The sequence below is a fragment of the Sprattus sprattus genome (assembly GCF_963457725.1).
Source record: "Sprattus sprattus genome assembly, chromosome: 14".
In the NCBI taxonomy this organism is placed as follows: domain Eukaryota; kingdom Metazoa; phylum Chordata; class Actinopteri; order Clupeiformes; family Clupeidae; genus Sprattus; species Sprattus sprattus.
The window spans coordinates 24,546,821-24,569,478 of NC_137912.1; the positions used below are offsets into that span (position 1 = coordinate 24,546,821).

A 22,658-nucleotide genomic window follows, 5' to 3' on the forward strand; every position below is an offset into this window, starting at 1 on the left:
ACTCAAAATGGCCGACTTCCTGTGGACCTGCCACCATGGCGCCGGAGACTTTTTGGTGCGTCCAAGAATGATGAAGACATGTACCGAATTCTGTCAAGCTACGCCAAAATAACCCCAATGCGCAGGGGTTTTAGCAATGTTCTAGGGGGCGCTACAGAGCCATTTTTCTCCATCCATGGACAAAAACTTTACCGAAGATGGACGGTTACAGGCTTTTACTAGGTGGCGCTATACATGTAATGACTGGTTATGGTATGGGTTGACATGGCCCCTTGACACAAACATACAAGAACAATTTGGCCCTCCAAGGCCCTACGGTTCTCGGGATATTCGAAGAAAACTGTGTCGCGCCACCTACAGGCCAGTTGGTGTATAATCATATAAATCAATTTATTGCATGCCCCCCCGTGAATGGAATTCCACGAAACTTAACGTGCAGTCAGAAGGTGTCATAATGATCCCACACCTCCGATTTCGTGCAGTTCTGACCTTGTCAACTTACAATTAAAAGTTTTTACAACACTCCATTTTTGCTTTTTCATTTGTAACTAAGTGGCGCTATACATGAAATAAGTGGTAGTGGAATGGTTGACGTGGTCTCTTAAGACCAACATACAAAAAAAAGCCCTTCGGTTTTCGAGATATTCACAGAAAACTGAATCGCCCAAACCTCTTTAAAAGGGGTCCAGTCCGACGAGGGTGCAACGGATCAAAACGAAAATCAAATCAAATCAATGATTCCACGCTAATCTAGTGGGGCTACATGCCCACCAAATTTCGTGCAGCCCCGTGTTTCAGTGTCCCGGGAATCGTTGACAGAAAATTGGCCGGCTGTAAAGAAGAAAAAAAAATCACGACTACAATGAAAAAATAATGACTACTGCGCGGCGGTCATAATAATCATCCCAACTTTAGAAATCCAGGTCACCCCCAAATTGAATTGCAAAGCTGAACAGATATGAGGCTTGGACCCACCACCTAGTTAGCACAAAACACGGCAGGCATTATTAATTAAATACAGTACTTGAATAACTTTGTTTTTTCAGGAACCTTAACTGAACCTGTGTGATAACTTTCCCGTACACTCAACAGTGAGGAGCAGTGTTTCCAACTTTTCTGTAAGGAAAGTAGATGTTAGCTCTCCCTAAAGTCGCTAGATGACGTAATCAGCGAATTATCATAATATGCAAATAAGATGCGCACGCGCACATTATGCAATTCTGGGACAGGTACAATTTACGCGCAAATGCAAAGTTCTAATATTTTTCCAGCGAATACAAAGCTCTTATATTTTGCTGCTATCTAGTCAGACTGGCCGCGCAGGCGCTGTCTGAGTGGAGAGGAGACGACAACAGCCCTCACTGTACTCCGCTCTCGTGAGATTGGTTATAACGTGAACTGCAGAACAGGATATGTGAAATGCTTTTTCAGTGCTTTGTCAACACTACACCGCGTTCCACATTATTATGCAAATTGGATTTAAGGGTCATAAACATAATTTTTTTTGTTTTTCAATTTAAGTCATGGGTGGTTTTGTGTCTCAGGGCTAATTGAATGATTGAAATCAATCTCAGACACCTGAGATAATTAGTTAGCCAGGTGAGCCCAATCAAAGGAAAACTATTTAAGACGGATGTTCCACATTATTAAGCAAGCTACATGTTTCAGGCCAAATGGGGAAGAAAAAGGATCTCTCTGCTGCTGAAAAGCAGCAAATAGTGCTATACCTTGGTCAAGGTATCACAACATTGGATGTTTCCAAAAGAATTGCGCATGATCATCGGATGGGGAAGAAATTTGTCACTGATTCACAGCACAAGTGGGTTCGGTCAGACAAAGGCAAGATAAGGAATATTTCTGCCAAACAAATGCGTAGGGTCAAGAGAGCAGCCACTAAAATGCCATTGAATAGCAGCAAACAGGTGTTTGAAGCCGCTGGTGCCTCTGGAGTCTCGCGAACTTCAGGATGTAGGATGCTCAATAGGTTTGGAGGTGTCCTTAAACCGTATTCGGCCACCCCTAAACCCAGCTCACAAGCAAAAAAGGTTGCAGTGGGCTCAGGACTACATAAAGACTAACTTTCAATCTGTTTTGTTTACGGATGAGTGCCTTGCAACCCTTGATGGTCCTGATGGATGGAGTAGTGGATGGTTGGTGAATGGCCACCATGTCCCAACAAGGCTAAGACGTCAACAAGGAGGTGGCGGAGTCATGTTTTGGGCCGGAATCATGGGGAGAGAGCTGGTAGGCCCCTTCAGGGTCGCGACGGTGTGAAAATGACCTTGGCAAAGTATGTAGAGTGTCTGACTGACCACTTTCTTCCGTGGTACAGAAAGAAGAGCCACGCCTTCCATAGCAAAGTCATATTTATGCATGACAATGCACTATCTCATGCTGCAAATAATACCTCTGGGGCATTGGCTATAGCAGCCAATGCCCCAGAGGTATTCTTTGCATAAAAGAAGAGAAATTCATGGTGTGACCCCAATCTTACCTTGACCTTAACCCTATTGAGAACCTTTGGAGCATCATCAAGCAAAAGATCTATGTGGGTGGAAGGCAGTTCACATCCAATCAGGTGCTCTGGGAGGCTATTATGGCATCCTGATAAGATATTAAAGCAGAAACAATCAAATAACTCATGAGTTCAATGGATGTCAGAATTGTGAAGTTGATATCAAAGAAGGGGTCCTATGTTAACATGTAACTTGACCTGTTAAGATGTTTTTGATTAAAACTTTTTTTGATTTCAGTAGATATGGCCTTCTTATGCTGCAAATTCAACAATTGACAATTTTTAGGTCTTTACAACCTATAAAATATCTTGAAACTCTGAGACTTTAAAACTCTGCATAATAATTTGGAACACTGCATTTTGAGTTTTTTATTTTTGAAAAAAATACTGTTATCATTGGGAGGTTTGTTCAATACAATTTGAATTATACTCTAACAGTTGATGAATTGAAAATTATACTGACTGAATGTGCATTACTATTTAGGAAAATCTGAGCAAAGTGTCATTTGCATAATAATGTGGAACGCGGTGTAGTGATGTGTCGTTCGTGAACGATTCGTTCATTTTGAACGAATCCTTACAAGGACTCAAGAGTAACGAGTCCTCTCCAAAAAAGATTTGTTCTTTTTCTCATGACCGCGCATCGGGACAGTTGCATAGGCTAAGCCAAGGAAACAGAAATTATTCGTTGAATGCAGGTAGGGCTGCCACTAACGACTATTTTTCTATCGATTAATCTATAGACTATTTTATCGATTAGTCGATTAATCTAAACGATTAATTTTCCTCCCAAATAAAAAATAAATAAAAAATTCGCCATTTTAGCTCTGTTCATTCATTTTATTTTTACATAATGCAGCCCAAAACAAAACGTAAACAAAGGCTGACATATTAAAGTGCAAAACTGCAAGTTTAAACTAGCAACTCCCAACATGATAAAAAAAGAGGACTTGTTATAAGTCAGCAGCGCAACTCCAAAATAAATGTTATTTCTATTAAACCCCTAAAAAAAGTAAAAGTGCAACATGTTTAAAGTGTAAGTGTGTCCAGCTCAAAATGTAACTCAAATATTAATAACATGTCAGGTAGAGATGTGTATGCAGCACAAAACAAAATGTAAACAAAGGCTGACATATTAAAGTGCAAAACTATGGAGAAGAACAAGAGCAATCCGAGATTTTTGACCTCCAGCAAGGGTTGACGTTGATAGTAAAGCAAGATCTATCTCTCGGGGCGAATTATACACATTGTAGTATGGGTGAGGATTTTGGTTCGTGAAAAATCCCATTGAGGTTATATGTCAAAACAAGGAATGATGTTTAGACTAATACACGATCTTTCTCTCAATGTCCCAATACGATATTGATCCTAACATGGCCGAGACATGTGCTTCGCGTGACTAACTAAACGTATGTGATACGTTGTCACTGTACGTGATTCCTGAAATTTTAATGGGGATGTCCCAGGACTAAGATCCACCTATTGTGAAAATTTCAGAAAGATCCGCCCAGTAGTTTCTGAGAAATCTTGTCCACAGACAGACAGACAAACAGACGGACAAATAAATAAATAAATGAATTAATTAACGGACCCGATCGCATAACCTCCTTGCTGGAGGTAATAATTAGGTGTGATGAACGAGTATCAAAACAGAGGTAACCAACAGGGAACATCGCTCAAGACATCCAGGAACATGAACGTGTATAGTAAACCAATCTGTATGCGATGATGCGGTGGTCATGTTTTCAGCAAAAGAGGCTTTATAGCAGGTTTAGTAATAACGGAGAATGCGTTCATAAGTTTCGGTTTCACGTTCAGCCGTAAGAAAACTGAAACTATGGTCTTCAATGGAAACGCTGATTACACACTATCAGGTCAAGCTTGAAGAGTCATATATTGTGAACAGTACAGAGCTTAACTATCTTGGCACCATGCTATCATCTATTGAACTCAAGAAGCTCATCGAACATTGCATTGCCTCCGCTGTTGCAAAGTTTGGAGCACTGAGAAAGGTGCTTAGAGACCACCGCTGCCGCTATGATTTTTCAGAAACTGAAGCGTTGACTGAACGCGACCAATGACTGGTGCCAAAAAAGACTGACGTCAGGCACGCAGCAATTACGTAGTGATACGGAAGACGCACATTCATTACACTGAACTGAAGCGTTTTAGAAATTGAAAAGGTCAATTCATAAAAAAAAAAAAGATGCATCGACTTAAATTATTGATGTCGACGCATTTTTACCGTCGACCACATCGACTAATCGCGGCAGCCCTAAATGCAGGTCAAGTGAAAAATGATCCAAATACCCGTATCCGAAGACCCAGTCGGCAAAAAAAACGAATAATTTCTGTTTCTGCTACCAGTACTGAGCCTATGCAGTTCACGTGGAAAGTGATCCAAAGACCCGTATCCGGCAGATGAACGAATCATAGATCCAAAGACACGGTTGGCAGAAGAACTAATCATAGATCCAAAGACACGGTTGGCAAAAGAAAGAATCATTGATCCAAAGACCCGTAACCGACAGAAGAACGAATCATAGATCCAAAGACCTGTATCCGGCAAAAGAACGAATCATTGATCCAAAGACCCGTATCCGTCAGAAGAACGAATCATAGATCCAAAGACCCGTATCCGGCAAATGAATGAAACATTGATCCAAAGACCCATATCCGGCAGGAGAACGAATCATAGATCCAAAGACCCGTATCCGGCAGATGATTAGTTCATCTGCCGGATGCAAGTCTTTGGATCATTTTTCACGTGATCTGCATAGGCTCAGCATAGGAAGCTAGAGAAAACCGAAATGTTTCGTTCATTTTGACTGGGTCTTCGGATAATTTTTCACGTAACCTGCATATGCTCAGAAGAGGAAACAGAAAGGACTTATTAACCTCGTTCACTTTCGCGTGACTATGTTTAGTAAGACGTGAATGATATTCGTTCACAAGAAATAATTACAGGTTTTGTTATTTTAACTTTTTTATACTTTACTTACAGTCCAGTGCAGCGTAATTGTTTGGCGTGATAATGAGATGCTAATGTGATAATAAATTACCATTTCATCCAAACTTTCATGATACATAATTTGAATGCAGGAATTTCTTTTTAAGTTAGTATCTGCTGGTTTACATGCACTAACCTACATGAGAATATGATACGTGTTTGTAGTGAACGTATTTACGCCAGGGAATTGTCTATAAAATGTTGAGCAACCCCCCCCCCGCCCTGTTGAAATGAACGAATGGCTCGAAAAAATATTTGTTCTTTTTACTGAACAAGATTCAAAGATTCGAGTCTGTAAAATGATCCGAACTTCCCATCACTAGTCAACACATCCACCAAATGACAGGAAAAAGTCGCTAGATTTTTCGCTAGTCGCTTTTTGCTAATAAAGTAGCCAAGGGGCTCTGGAAAGTCGCCAGATGTAGCAACAAAGTTGCTAAGTTGGCCACACTGCGTCGGGCTAATCTTTCAGTTCTGCAAAATATACAAATACATTACAATATAAAATACACTAAATACAAAAATACTATGCTCCCGATAAGACATTCAATCTAATGTTTTCCTGTAATGCTAGTGTTTCTTACCTATTCTCTCTTCTGAATGTCTGGAGAATGGATGCAACTGAGAAGCGGCTTATGTTTGGTTGAACCCTCTGGCCAGCCTCCTACACGGTCAAACCATGGTTGACCAAATGGTCGACCACAGTGGCTTGAATCTCATCAGAGATAATGGCTCTCCTTCTTGCTCTTCCTCTCTCTCCTTTTCCTCCTCTTCCTCTCACTCCTCTGCCTCTTTAATCACCTCTCATTTTAACGTTGCCATCCATTGTTCTTCAAACCAGGAGCTCACCATTGGCCCATATATAATATTGCTAAAACTTTGATTCCAAATTGCACAACAGCCTTGAAAATGGAAGTTTTGCCATTTGAATGGTTCTGTCTGAACACAAGGAGATTTGGCAGTGATGAAGTGTGCAAAATAAAAAAGGATTGTGTGTAGTGTTTTGAAGAAAGTGTGGTTTACAATCGAAATCTAGGTCTAAAGCAGATCATTGTGTGTAGTGTTTTGAAGAAAGTGTGGTTTACAATCGAAATCTAGGTCTAAAGCAGATCATTGTGTGTAGTGTTTTGAAGAAAGTGTGGTTTCATCTTAGCCTGGATACCAGACCGAACTTAGCCCCACCCACAACATTTGAGGTCTGGAAGTTCGGTCTGGCACTGCTCCGTTGGGGAAAAATTATCAGAAGGTAGGATTCGGTATGATTCGGCTGGACCAATCAAATTGTCAGGGCGGGCTTTATACGATGATGGACAGATGATCAACCGTAACGTAATCAACTACGTCACCAATGCTTGGGTTGAATTAGTTTTTCAACAAACATGGCTGCCACTTGAGAGCTAAAATTTGGGGATTCAGTCCTAGTTTAATCTTGGTGTAAAGCAGAAAAATGTGTTTGTAGTTCAGCAGATTTGGTTAAGGGTGTTGGCACATGGGTTACAGGTGTAAACATTTGAGAAAAACTATAATGGATGTTACCTGGTTCACAGCTCTGCCCTGGCAGATTTGGGATCCGCAGAGCAGATTGTGCACATTCAGTCCAGCAGGGGGCAAAAGTGTGCCGTGTTCTTCAGTCTCGTAAGCCAGCTGATGAATGTTGTGAATCAACCTGCTACTGTTTTAACCATGAAGCTGTGCATACAATTTTTAATTTCAATGTATCTATCCATGTAAAGACTGTATTTAATACCTCTGTAAAATCACACATATGCACACATACCATACATCAATATATGTATTTATGTAGTAATAGTTAATTATTATATTTTTTATATTATATTTGGGGAGCTGTTGTAGGATTTAGCACTTGAGGTGATGTCAATTGGTTTGAACAGGTAGAAGTAAGCTTGAGAGTAACTTTTGTGTAGTTAGTTTGGCTAATAGACCCTTCCGCAAACTCCACCCCCCTTAGCAACGCTTGCTATATCAGTCAAGCATTCACGTTTCCCAGGTTCTCAGCATTGGTATGAATGGCGTGGCAACATGTTTTCAACCGTGTCAATTTCAGCTCTACCCAAAGAAATCACAAGCATTTTTTGGAAAAACAGCAAGATCTCAGATCGAAGCAGGCCAAAGGGTCTGCAATATGCTTATATAGGCTACAACCACGACTACATGCCGTGTTTGTAGACAGACAAATGCTAAGGCTAACAGGTTCATTCCAGCTGTGTTTATTTGCTCTATTATCTACACAGTCGCGCTACGCAAACATGTAAGGTGGTAAAACTGAATCGTATTTTAAGCAAGGGTTTTCTCACGTTTTCGATGCAGTGGGCAGATTTTAGCGACATAGCTTCTTGGAACAAAGTAGGTGCTTCTGTTTACGTTGCTGACATTCAGCTGATGGGGGGGTCGTCCACATTGATCCACAGCAGGCATTTCTCTCTCTGGGTCTTGGGTTTCGGGAAGGGATAAAATGTTACCCCTCCCTCCAGCCTTTTTGGATATCGGCTGTCAGAATTACACACTCCATAAGCGCAACGTTTTATTTTCTCTTCTCGAGCAGACGTCTCTCTCATTGACTTCCATTCATCAAAATGGCTTGCTTGACTGAGGTCCCAAGCTTAGTAACCGTTGCTATGCTATGATTGATCAGTTACCGTTTTGGGGAGTGGTCGCGGAAGGGTCAATTGTGATCTGTCTGACGTGGACATTGACGTGAATTACATCAATAACTTTGGTGATGTAGATAATCACATCCATCAACTAACTTCACAGGATGATTTAAAGGTGTGTATTATTCAAATAAATTAAATCATGTGATTGACATAAAAGACTTGGGTGATGTAGTCAACAGATAATCACATCCATCAACGGACTTCACAGGATGCTTGGGTGTCCCATCATCCTAAAGGCCCACAGATTGGCAGTTCATTACTACTGACTTGCTGTGCTATCTAATTGGCCTTTGTGACCTGGCACTGGGAAAGGCGTCAAAAATTTTGATGAACCCTCCCAGAATCTCAATGTCAAAATCGCCTTATTCCATCTCAAGAACTAAGGACACATATACAAATCTCAAGGGTTGGCGCCAAAAATGTAAAAAAATTAAATAAAAATAAAAACAGAATGATGTCAACTTTATTAACCTACAAACAATGCAAGGCTTATTTGTACAAATGACCTCAGTACATGTCTGTCAAGCTGACTGAATTCAGTAAGCCGCCCACACACACACACACACACACAAAAAACAGGTTAGACCATAGCGACAAGTTGTTCAGTGGTAAAGGTGCTTACTGAATATGAAATGCCTTTGACTAGTATAATGTATACTCCGACGTAAGCCGCACGGTGCGAACACGGCAGTCTCTCTCACACTACTGGATTGTAATTATTTATTCTATGCTACTGTGAGTGTGGAAATCCGTGAGTGTCACTGATAAAACGTGGGACTTCCCATGAATGTCAGTATCTGTTGTTATGATGCATGCTTTTGCTGACAGTCTATGCCTGTTCCTTCTTCTCCGCTCCTGATGCACCTTCTCTTCTCTTTTCTCTCTCTTTAGTCTTTTTCTCCATTTGTACTGACATACTCTCTTTTTATGACCTGGATGAAAAATCTTTTAGTCTTTTGCATATTATGTTAGAATGTTTTTGTTCCTTGGAGATTGAGACACTTGTATCCATATGTATCCAAATACAACAATTCAAACTAATTGATGCTAACAAACAAAGGTTTCTGGCTTTAATTGAAAAACCAGTTCACATTTGTTCTAATCTAGGCTATCTTCTCATTCATTGAGGAAATGTCACTTTTTTTAGCCCTCCACTAAAGGGAGCTCTCGGATATAATTTGCAGAGCGCTACACTGCAACTCAGGAAAAAGGTTTTTAGAAAAATGGTACAGTAAGAAAGACGAACTAATGAGAGTTGGAATAATACGAACTAATGAAATCACGACACAGTGGTCCATTTGGATGTGAATATTTATTGAGGTATTTAAAGGGAGTTGTTTGTGCCTTTGTAGAGGTTCACTGTGTCGTGTCTTCACTCGTGGCAGCCTTGACAGAGCAGAGCAGATTGCGCACATTCTGTCCAGCAGGTGGCAAAAGTGTGCCGTGTTCTTTAGTCTCTTAAAGCAGGTGATGAATGTTGTGAATCAACCGCTGTTTTACCCCTGAAGCTGTGCAGAACATCTCTAATTACAATTTAATGTACCGACTGTGTTTAATATCTCTGTAAGAAACACACATACACATAGCATTCATCAATATCCTATTTATTTTTGCAGTCATAGTTAGTTGTTATATTTTTATATTATATTTGGGGAGCTGTTGTAGGATCTAGCACTTGAGGTGATGCCAGAATTCTTCACTTAGAAGTAAGCTTAAGTGTAGTTAGCGGCAAAGCAGCCCACTTGTCCACTGTATTTTGGTACAGTGCATTGATTATTTGTGGTTTTGGCTCATTGTGATCTGTCTGACGTGGACATTGACGTGAATTACATGAATTACTTCGGTGATGTAGATAATCACATCCATCAACTGACTTCACAGGATGATTTAAAGGTGTGTATTAGTAAAATAAATGAAATCATGTGATTAACATAAACAACTTGGATGATGTAGTCAACCGATAAACACATCCATCAACGGACTTCACAGGATGCTTGGGTGTCCCATAATCCTAAAAGCCCACAGATTGGCAGTTCATGTTCTACTGATGCAGTGTGGGTGTGTGTTTGTATCTGTGTGAATGTGATGCTTGGCTCAGCTGTGCTCCCATTACAACTGACTCGCTGTGCTACCTAATTAGCCTTTGTGACTTGGCACTGGGAAAGGCACGGCTCAAATCAAATGTGACTGATTCGGAGGTGTGTACCAACATGTATTAGTAATAGAAACTGAACCAAGGTGAGTCACACTTTCTACTTCATCTCTAAGCTGGTGAATACTTATCGCAGTTAAATTAATTCTTATCTGGGTTTCATGCTAAATCAAAGTGGTATAGTACTAAACATACTAAATGCTTAACTAATACCAAACAATGTTTTGAACTTGTGCTGTGCCAAAGTGTGATTGTGCTTGGATATGTTTGTTTGTGTTTGTGATTGCAGGGTCATGTCCGTGGCCATGAAAGGGTTGGAGGTCACTACTAGGTCTGTCCCAGTGCTCACCTTGCTTTCCCATGCTAATTCCTCTCAATCAGTACACTGTGTGTGTGAGTGGGCGAGTGTGTTGTGTAATTTCTACTTTATCTGAGAGACTGCTTACTCAGCCTGGCTGATTAGAGGGCAGGACTTTGGAATGGAGATGCTATCAGCTCTGTAACAGTCCACAAGACCATCCTAGTGATACCTGCACCACAGGCTGTTGTGAATATATTACACAAGAGATCGCAGCTACAGGACTGCACTCATCAAGGGTAAGTCAAGTGTCTACAGCAGCAGGTCCACTTAGTTTGGGTTGATTTGGACTGTCTGTGGCTGTGCGTGCAGGTGGGGGGCTTGGTTTGTTGAAGTGCAGGATTACCTATCCAGACTGTAGTTAATATGGGAATATATCGTGGGTGAGTTTTGACATATTGATTAATAGAGATCTTTGAAAAGGAAACATATCTTCTGGTCTCTTCAGGTCCTATCAACTAGGCCATACACACTGTGGTATGCTAAACCACCACTGAATGGGAGAGTGCTGAAGAAGAAGTTATACTTGTAAGTCTAGGTTTTTTTTTCAGACACACATTCCACACTTGCACAAACACTGTCATCACATTCGTTGGTGACAGTGAGGTGGATGGATCACCTTGTGAGAAATGGGTTACACTGGCTGTTTGTTTGTGTGTGTCTGCTGTATTGTTACTGTGTGGCACTGAGAGAGCCTATGGCCTCTGATGGCCACTGGGGGCAGTGTAAGCTACCAGCAGTCACATGAAACAAGGCAACAGTAGCCAATGACTGCCACATGAAATTGTAGTTAACCTGTAGCATCCAGTTTTGTCTCAAAGGATTTATTTGTAATAATATTATATTTATATAATATAATATTATCTAGTTAGCAGTTATTTATAGGTGAAACACAACTTGAGAACGTCGGTTTGTACATTCAAAAGCAGTTACTGACACCATGTTGTCAGATTGTTTTTCAAATCACTCTAAGCTTTCAGCAGCCGTAGAGGATTTGATATCCTTGATTTTATATCCTTGATACAAAATGTGTTAATTCCCCCCTCATTACATTTTCCATGATGGACACTACACTGACATCAACATGATGGTAATATACTGTATAGTAGAGTAATGCTGGACTTCTCTGCAGTGCTCAGGGAAATGGCTCTTCAGGTCGATGGCGACGTGAGCAGCTGGAGTGTTCAGCAGGTGGGCCGGTGGCTGGAAGCGGAGGGCTTCCCTGACTATGTGCCAATGCTGTGCGACCAACACCGTCTGGATGGCCAGAGTCTTCTGAGCCTGAGGGAGGATGACCTGCGCAAGCCTCCCCTGCAGATGACCGTGCTGGGGGATATTAAGAGAATCATAATGGCAGTGCACAGGTACTGTATGCCGCCCAATAAACAATGCAATAGATGGAGCGCGTCATCTTTGACTGGCTCTAGGCAAATGGACTGGGCCCTCGGGGAGATTTCCTTCAGGGCCTCAGAGCTCAGGTCATTTTTGCATCTGTTGTCAGAGCTGTCCTCCTGGAGCATTTGTGCTCTGAGACCTTGTAATTGGTATACAATCTTACAACACAGGAAACACATTTGAAAGACACTGAAACCACAGACTAGCTCCGAATCAAGGCCTATGTAATCTGTAAACAATGCAACAGGACAACTTACTAACAATACTAAACAAGAGCAAAATAATTCAACATAAGAGACATGAAGGTAAAAGTAACAACAGCAAAAACATGCAGAACAGGCCATTCCAGCACAGCAATCAAAATGAATGAGAGATAATATTTATTGGAAGATTGTACTGCTGTGAGTAATTGGCTCATAAAATATCCACGGTGTGTTGTTTTGAAGTACGTTTAAAAAGCATTTTCAATACACAGGTTGCAGAGCAAGAATCCTTCGGCCATGCAGGATCTGGGGCTGACCCACTCAGATGGATACCCTTCACTGGGAACCACCACGCAGTGCCATGGAAGACCCCAACACAGAGGGGCGTGCGAGGGCACCGTAGTGTCCAGACTGCAGGTACCCTGCCAGGCTAATGGGCACCATCATCATCATCATCATCACAGTCCAAGCCCAGAGGCCTGGGATCTGTCCAACGGGCAATGGAAGGATGAAGAGTTAGATCCTGAGTACTGGAAGACGGCCCTCAGTGTTGTCTACTTCGTGTTTGTTTGTGGTGTCACCGCCTTCGTCATGGTGATTGTACACGAGCGGGTACCCGATATGCGCACATATCCTCCCCTTCCTGATATTTTCCTGGACAGGTAAGAATGTGTGCATGGAAAGCTCAAAGAGCTGCTTGGTTTTTCAAGGATGTTATAAGGATGCCCAGCTATTAGTGTTTAGGAATTTGAAATAAACTGTATTTGCTGGAGTTCTTTATGAGAATGGTGTTACAGACAAAAAAGACCTCTGCCAAAGTTATTTGCAATCAGTGTGTGTTCTGAAGGAGCCAAAGTTCTCATGGCATCTGTATCTTCCACAGTGTACCCAGAATCCCATGGGCCTTCGCCATGGCTGAAGCATGTGGACTAACCCTTTGTACCATGTGGATCCTGGTACTGCTATTACATAAGCACAGGTACATTTGTGTCTGCATTTTATACACTTTCTTTAGGACCAATACACCTCCATAGGTATTTTTGCACAGATGTGTGTGTCCTCTGTAGCTACATTCAAGTTCATGTCCAGATCAGGCGTGGGAAATTACTCTAAAACTAGCTGTAGAAGGATTTAGCCTATTGGAGAAACATAACAACCTTCATCACAGCATAATATGTACCCATGGGTTTAGACATTTGATCCGCCTTTGTGTCACCTTTGATATTTTGTGTGAACTGGCTATAATGAAATATCAGACCGCCTCTGAAGTGAGGTCTGATTCTATTTGCAGAGTAAAGAGCTGTTAAGCTCCAGTTAAGACCCTGCTTAGGGTGGGTTCACCCTAATATTCAAGTGATGTTCATTCAATATAGTTTGTGTTCAGCCTATAGATGTTTTTTACGCTTTGCCTCAAGACAGTCATTTAATTTGATTTGAAAGATATTTAGCAGAACCATTAACCTTAATACTTAAATGTTTTGCAGTGGTGAAAATGAGGTAGATAATATGGACGTTATGACTCAAGTGTATGCAATGTCAGTCATGGATTTCTGTTCCCAGTGAGCCCACGCACTGACAAAGTGTCTACATCCATTTCCTGTGATATCATTTGTTTGAATAGTACCTCTCAAAACCTCAAGGGCGCTTTAAAACAGGACATAAACTAAAATTGTTAAGAGTCCTAAGAATAAACAGTACTGATAATTAAATAAATACGTCTGAAGTGTAGGTGAACAGTAGACATGTTTATATGTAGCAGACTAAAAGCATAGAGGCAAAGAATTCAACCATGTGGGGCAACAAAACAAGTGTGCTTGTCTGCTGTTTGGCTTTTAGGTCCATTTTGTTCCGCCGTCTGTGCTCCTTGGTGGGGACTGTGTTCCTCCTGCGCTGCGTCACCATGCTCATCACATCGCTCTCGGTGCCAGGCCTTCACTTACAGTGTTCAGCAAAGGTACCTCAACACTCACTCACTCAATCACTCACTCACATCACGGCACTTTCCATAGCTACCTGCACTGCACATAAATATTTGTATCAATGCAGTGTTGATTAATGGCCCTTGGCCGACATATGACGAATACCTGGAAAAGCACAAGTACCCCACAGTCCTACCTTCAGTGGCTTTTTGAGGGATTAACATTAAATGTGTACTTGACTGGAAATGATGGCTAATCAAACCTGTGTATCAATTTGTCCACAGAGGACAATAGCTTGGATTAATCGCACACATATCTTGGAAGCGAGTGCGAACACCATTTACGTACAGGTTTATGCACGCAGCACTGATAAGTGACGCCACAGGAGGATATCCGTACAAGTTAGGGTGTGAATTAGGCGCTCTTATCAGTGAGAGCTTAACTGAAGGAGTTTGAAATTTGTCAAGGCTGCATTGCTCATTCGTCACTATCATTGCGGTTGCCCGGCAACAAGACACGTTTTGCTTTGTGATCTGATCTGGAATGTGGACTGCTGCAAAGTTCAGGTGTCCTTAGTAGGCAGAATTATCTGATAGTTGTGCTTGACTGTACAGCTTGTGCAGTGCAATTGAATGATAAAATAATCAGATAAAAGTTGGAATTCTTAACAGACAGGCAATCATTTGGATTTGAAGTGGTCAAAATAGCATTTTAATAGCATGTTTAGTCCATCCCAGCTCTGTGAACCAACCCTAAGGTTTATTTTGTCATCCTCAGACATATAGGATTTTAAGTTCCATATTCATCTATCCAATTAGGCAAGTTTAAAAGGCTATGGCATTTGTATGTGTAACTGGAAACTTTCTTAATCCACTGATACAGGGTATTACACAGGTATACAGGTATTTTACACTCATATCATGCCTTGTTGTTAGCGATAATATGATTGCGTGTATATCTGTGTTGTGTACAGGTGGATCTTGACAACTGGGGAAAGGTGCAGAGAGCGCTGACCATCTGGTCAGGCATGGGGATGACTTTGACTGGAGTTCACACCTGTGGAGATTACATGTTCAGTGGGCACACCGTGGTCCTCACCATGCTCAACTTCTTCATTACTGAGTGTATGTATCCTGGCGTGTGTGTGTGTGTGTGTGTGTGTGTGTGTGTGTGTGTGTGTGTGTGTGTGTGTGTGTGTGTGTGTGTGTGTGTGTGTGTGTGTGTGTGTGTGTGTGTGTGTGGCATATGTGAGGAACTGAACAGCACCTCCCTCTAGTCTCAAATGAATTATATGTCTGCATGTATTCCTTCAAATAATTGTTATTACGCACATTCAAAATTAAATGTTCTGTCTTTTTTTGTATTAGCAGCCTAGCTTTTTCAAGTGTCAATAATGACGTCTGAACTTAACAGCCTATGTCCGACGTCTAGGATGTTAGATTTTGTGGATCCTGTTTGTGACCACTTCAGATCACTTATGGGATTTATGAACGGTACATGTTGAATTGATACAGGGGACATGTGGCAATACAGGGAAGTTGATTACGAATATACAGCCTAAGCTGCCCTTTAGCCTTGAGGATGGACTAAACTGTGAGTTAACAGTAGTACATGTACAAATATGAAAAATAAGCTTTATTGTGAATCATGTAGTGTTTAGAAGTCTAGATCTGGCTGGAAGGTCTGATGAATTAGTCTTATCTGTGGACAAGTGTTTGCAACACCACCAGCTGCGAGGACAATGCCACAGACATGTTATTGCATCAGAGCATCCCATCATAGCAGACAATACCTAAAACCTTCATTCATCTCCAGAACCACTGGAGATATTACAGTGTGTATATGAATTTAGGTGTGTTTGTGTGAGATTGTTTTTTTTCTATGTAACATTAACACTCTGTGTATAATACATATATAATTTATGTGTGTGTGTGTGTGTGTGTGTGCATTGCAGACACTCCACGAGGCTGGTATTTCGTCCACACTGTGTCCTGGGTATTAAATCTGTTCGGGATCTTCTTTATCCTTGCTGCACATGAGCACTACTCCATCGACGTGTTTGTGGCGTTCTACCTGACCACGCGGTTGTTCCTGTACTACCACACGCTGGCCAACACACGGGCCTACCAGAGGAGCCGCAGGGCGCGGGTGTGGTTCCCCCTCTTCTCCTTCTTTGAGTGCAATGTCGACGGGCCTGTGCCCAACAGGTTCTGCTGGCCGTTCTCCAGACCACATCTTCTGAAGATAATCATTGGCTAGAGAACAAAGGAAAGGGTGTGTTGGTGTGTCAGACAGGAACGCTGGATTGGACTGGATGGGACTGGTTGGTGAAACCTGAATGTGTGTATGGACAGACAATGTTTTTTCCACATACTTAATGTCACACACGGTTTCAGTTATCTGTGATTTACACCCCGGGAAATGTTTTAAATGGTTATATGGTTATGGTATAAAATACATGGTTCACAAGTTTTAAATTCTGTGCCATTCTAAGTAGCCTTTCCACACTGTGGTGCTTAATATGTGACTCATGTTCCTCCATCCTTGTCATACTCCGTTATAGTTGACTTATCAAAGCAAGGGGAAAAGGGACAAATGTTTATTTCTCATTGTGCCATCGTCCATTGAAGGTTAAAAGAAAAAAACGGCAGAAACCGGTTTATTCAAGAGAGAGTCTCACACAATTTGTATTACAGTATTGTTTAATTGTTTTATTTTATTATTATTTATCGTTGTTCATGTCTTATTGTGTGTAATTTATAAATTAAACTTCATCATGGGTGTGTATGTACATGTAATATGGTGTGAGCTTATAGCCTCGGTTTGGGCTATCCACAGCAGTTCTTGTGGGCACTGCTGTACATCCCTTATATAATACTTTTATTTGAACCCTGTCGATAACCATGACAAATATGTGGGCTTGGAATTATATTATTTATTTTTGTAATATTTATGGATTCTCATCCAAGGACTCTTGAGAACTTTTATGAAATATGTGAGGCTACAAAAGTATTTATTTGATTTTATTTTAACTTTAAGCAATGTGCAGCATAGAAAATAAAAAAATAAGATGAAATAAAAAGTAATCTGCTCTGTGAACTTCATTGGTCAATCCCCTTGTCCTCCAACACAGTAAACACATAGAAGCTGTGAAAAGCCCATCATAACACACCATAATAGGTACTCATGTTAACCATATTCCTGATATTTACAGTAGAAAATACACATACACTTCAAAATGCAAATAAAGGTGATCTCTGTATTTAGGAATGTAAGAGAATGGCTGAAAAAATATACACTTCTCCATACATGTACATACATAAAGGCCAAGGATTAAAGGAACAGTCAGTGATTCAAACCCCAAACACTTATTTTTTTTAATTCAGCGAATTGCTCCTGACGGCATCATTGCAACTCCATCTGGACAGACTCCAAAATCCAATGCAGTTAGTCAAGCTTATTCCATTTGACCTCAAAATCATTCAAAAACAACTTTTGTCATTCCAGTAATCCTCCAATATCACAAGCTGAATGTTTCATTCCCTTTTTCCTACTCCCATACATCCCCTGACCGTAAAAAGGCTAGTTTTGTATGATATTAACTTCTTTGTATTATTTATGTTAGATGCATAATTGAATTGAAGCATTTTGTAATGGGCCTCATTTATCAATACTTCCATATGTGTCAGAGTTTGAGAGATGATGGGAGCCACAATTCACTTAACAACTAAAATATGAATGCATATTGTTTCATGACTTATTCTAATCTCAAATGTTTGTGTATTTCAATCGTTTTAAATTATTTCCTTTTGCTGCTCCCTGAGGGCCCTTGTTTGGGCCCTGGCCCTCCTGTTTAGAACCACTGAGGCCCCTGTGTGGGCCCTGGCCCTCCTGTGGAGAACCACTGAGGCCCCTGTGTGGGCCCTGGCCCTCCTGTAAATTGGAAACATAGTGGCTCCGACCGAGCCAGAATCAACCCTAGGTTCAGGAGCACGGAAGAGAGGGGTGTGAGCTGTTGGCTGTTGAGCTCAAATATCAACAACCTTTTGACTGCAACTTAAATGTATGGAGGACTTGAATTTTCACAATGATATCTTTCCTCAATGAGAAATCATTATGAGTCACGGGTTTTGACAAATTGAAAAATAATGTCCTGACTGCCCTGATGGTTGCACTTGTTTTAGGTTGTTTTTCATTATGCAATTGTGATGAACAGTCATAAACCAAATAAGAGTTCAAGATAACATTGACTGTATAAATAATTTTCTCAAAGGCAACTCTTCAACAGTGGTGTACTACACATACTACAGTTAAACACTAGCGATAGCTAACACCTAGATAATTGGTAGGGGTATAACTGAATGTGTCATTCTCTCTAGGTGTATGTTGTAGACAAATAAAACCTGACTTCACTTCTAAAATCAATGTATTTATTTGTATGTTTTTGCTTTTAATGTATCACTTACCAAGATCGATCAATCAACTAAAATCTTATCACTGACCCAATTTCCCATATTCCCTCAAATGATCACATTCAATTCATCTAATTTCTTATCATCTAATCTCATTAATGAGCACTACTCCCCTCTATTTACTCTCCTCCACCTACACCTTTGGGTTAAACAAATAGACGAGTAGAAGAGACTAGAAGGTCAGTATTATTTCACTTCTGGAAGTGGACATTGTTTATTTTAAGGGTTTGACATGGCAAACATTATTGGAAGGAGGGATCAGAAGAGGTATAAATGGGACTGATGGACTGCATCACAGTACCACACAACCATCAGCACTCAGCGCCAACACATCCACAGAAAACTCCCCTCGACTGCAACCATGGTAAGAAAACCATACTTTGTCATCTAATCTGATTTCTGATTTTTGTTTTCCGTCTATTCTCATTTGTCTTTTGAGCAGGTCATGCGTTTTAATAGATTTTGCACTAGAGAAAAGTTAATAATTAGAATTTTGTTCTATTCTCTACTTCAGTCATATCTCTTGCTTTGATTTGCAAAACACTATCCAACGCTTTCCGGGACACAACTTAACTCAAGAACCTTTTCTGACTTCTTTCTTTTCCCATAGGATGCTCTCAGACTGTGCACCTTCCTCTGTGTCATTGCTGTGTCTTATGCCCAGTGCTATGTTGAGCCATTAACCATTACGGACATAAACAAATTACCAACAGGTACGTCAGCAACTGGTCTATATTTTTGTGTAAACAAAGACTAAAGCATGGCAATACCTGTCAGGGCAACATATCCATTGCATTCTGCTGCAAGAACTGTGACGGCCCATGTTTCTTTTTATGTTCTCCAATGGTGTGCTATTAAGAGTGGACTACTACGTCTTTTTGTTCTCCAATGGTGTGCTATTAAGAGTGGACTAGTACGTCTTTATGTTCTCCAATGGTGTGCTATTAAGATTGGACTACTATGTCAGCTCTAACTTGCCTATGCACTCACTCAGGTTGCCAGGATGCCAAAGGGGATCTCCATCCATTTGGTTCTGATTGGAACACTGGGAGCTGCTATCACTGCTCCTGCTCAGAGTATGGCGCAAGTTGTTGCAACCAGTGAGTCAAACCCCCCTGGGAATCATGTTTACAGAAAGCCAAGTTACAGACAAGGGTAGTAGCCAGTACCAGTAACAGGGTTAGGGTTAGAAATCTGTATCTGGGTTGGTGTTTGTAGGCTGACCAGATTGTAAAGTCTTAAATCAACAGAGAAACACAAATATAATTGTACCATTCTCTCATTAATACAACTAGCATTCCTCTCACTAACACTTCTAACTAATATATGCTTTGCAGTAAGGGTGTATAGTTGTCCGCAATGTAGACAAAATCACAGGTTTCATTTAGGCTGTAATGGTGTAATGGATACCATGGGGAAGAAGCAGTAAGCAGTAAGGTTACTTTGAGGATGAGGGATATTTACTAGTGCTGTCAAGCGATTTAAATATTTAATTGCGATTAATCGCATTTTTGTCATAGTTAACTCAAAATGAATCGCGATTAAATTAATCAAAATTAATCGCGATCGCAAATTTGTATCTATACTAAATGTCCCTTCAATTATTTTTTTCCATCATTTTTATTTTATTTTAATGCTTTTAACAACATGGAAAAGTGGATTGGCTTGCTTTAAGCAATGTTTCATTTTATTGAAAAACAACATTGCCAAACAGGGCGGTACAAAATAAGATTATAAAGTGCACAAACAAGGACTCAGCCTATAGTGCTTAATATATTTTTTTTCAAGTTTGCTGTGAACATAGAAGTCAGGCCTCCTATTTCAAAAACAATAAACCGTAACAGTTAGGTTACCAATAAAAGGTAAGCCAACTACTTCTGTGCTTTCAACCAGCTGCCTGTTGACATTTTCAGACAACAGTGAAGCTCGCTTCTTTTGCACAACACAACTTTTAAAGGTAAACTTTCTATACATAAGCTTTTTATCATCCATTCCGCCGTATCGCGCTCATCATTCACTCAAACGTGACGTTAGCCTACTAGACAGTTTGGGAGGACAAAAAGAACGTTAATCTAAAAAAAATAATAATAATTAACGGCGTTAAAATGGGTTTGCGTTAACGGCGTTAATAACGCGTTAAACTGACAGCACTAATATTTACATGTTTCTTATTCTCTGCTCTCTCAATAGAATCCCTCAAATTGTCCAGAGCCCTCCAGCTTGCAAGCTGCTAGTGGATAAGAAGACCTGCACATCTAAACTAGTGCTTAAGTCCGACCCATCTGTTGCATGTACTGGTGGGAGTGTTGTAATGACTATATGAATCACGATCATATATTCTCATGCCTTTTTCTTTACACTTTTTATGTTTTCATACTATTGTGCATCATTGCTTTGAAAATTCATCTATGTGTCAAAACCTTCCATAAACACAACTGTGATCATAAACTAGTTTGTGCGCTTATTGTAATCACCAATTTGTGTGTGTTTTTGTGTGTGTGCGTGTCTGTGTTTGTGTGCTAGAGCTGAGAAGAGGTCCAGATAAGAGTGGAATTGTATTCCCTTCTGCATAATTCACATGACTGTGTTTACTATTCTACTAAGATATAGGTTAGCATGCCTTTTAGTATAATAGCATTAAGTGTTCAGGTAGCCTTTTCTAGAGTTAAGGACGTTAAGGAAATGTCTTCATCTAGTGGCCACATACAACACATCCACCTTCAACTGCATCAATATAATACGGAGACTGAGAAATGGTAAGAAATTAAAATCAGAAAGAAAGAGTAGAATGTTGAGGTAAATGTAGAGTAGCGTTGATGATTGTTTGTAGAACAAAAAACATTTCTGAAAAACATGACAATTAGGACAGTGATCCCTCACATACATACCTGTAGTGAACTGGATTGATAACTGTGCTAAATGTAGGCAAATCCATTTAATGTATTTCACTAAATGTTGGAAAACATGACACAGGCTCTGTACTTGACCGACCTGTCAGTATTAGCAGCAGATTGAAAATATGTCATATTTAATTCAAATAGTTAGTATCTGGCCCACCAACCTAAGCCTACTTACTATGAAGAAGCCTCACCAAAAATTCCTTTAAGTTGGTCTGAAATCACTATTGATTTCTATTAATTTCATTATTGATATCCTCATATTTAAAAAATGTAATGTCCTACAATCCCGGGCCTTCATGGTACAAATTATATTTATTTTACATATACATTTTGAGATGTAGATGAAGTAAACTTAAACCTCAATATCATCCTTATGGCACCTATATGGTTGTTCTGAGTGGTCCATTATCAGCCTGCTCTCAACCTGAGGGGGTGAGAATTGATACCTATTCTCAGAGGATATGCTTGTCCCCTCAATACAATTTATTTTCAAATGTTTGTAGCAAATCTACATTTTTAATTTCTCCAACAATAACTCTCTACTCTTCGTTTTATGATATTATATAAATCTTTCTACTTTAGCAGTGGTGTTGGTGCAGTTGTGAGAGGGTATGTGCTTGCTAATGGCTTAGTTAGTTTTTGTCATGATTAACACATCTGCAGAGTAGAATGTTTTTACGGCAAAGTAGGCCAATTTGTTATGCTTTTGTTGCTTATCTTAACCTCAGATTATCACAATTTTTTTTTAATGAGAAAGTGTGGTGTGTGCAATCACTAGATATTAGTACCAGTGAGAGAATGTGTTTCGTATCATATTCCAGGCTCTTGCAAGATTCTGTTTTGGATGCAAATCTGGGTCTACTTGCATTCATCTCGACACACCTTTATGAACCAAAGGCCTGTTGTACAGCAGGTGGCGCTTAGTTCCTGGTTTCTAGAAACCTTTCCAGCCCCTCCCTCATTTCTTGCTCCATACCTTTATTTCCGCTCAGCGATGTCTGGTCGTTTGGGCTGCACTGATTGGAGGATAGAAAGAGCAATGATGTCGTTACGTACGGG

The 22,658-nt window shown here is 40.4% G+C and overlaps 1 protein-coding gene across 1 annotated transcript; it reads left to right on the forward strand.

The window, feature by feature from the left end:
• Positions 1-11,823: 11,823 nt before the first annotated feature.
• LOC308375569 (sphingomyelin synthase-related protein 1-like) lies at positions 11,824-16,486 on the forward strand (the record flags this gene model as incomplete). The annotated part of the gene is made up of 6 exons (XM_080851733.1): positions 11,824-12,074; positions 12,581-12,970; positions 13,192-13,287; positions 14,145-14,262; positions 15,201-15,351; positions 16,182-16,486. 6 exons carry the CDS (start codon positions 11,824-11,826, stop codon positions 16,484-16,486), a joined length of 1,311 nt encoding a protein of 436 aa, XP_080707859.1.
• Positions 16,487-22,658: the final 6,172 nt, after the last annotated feature.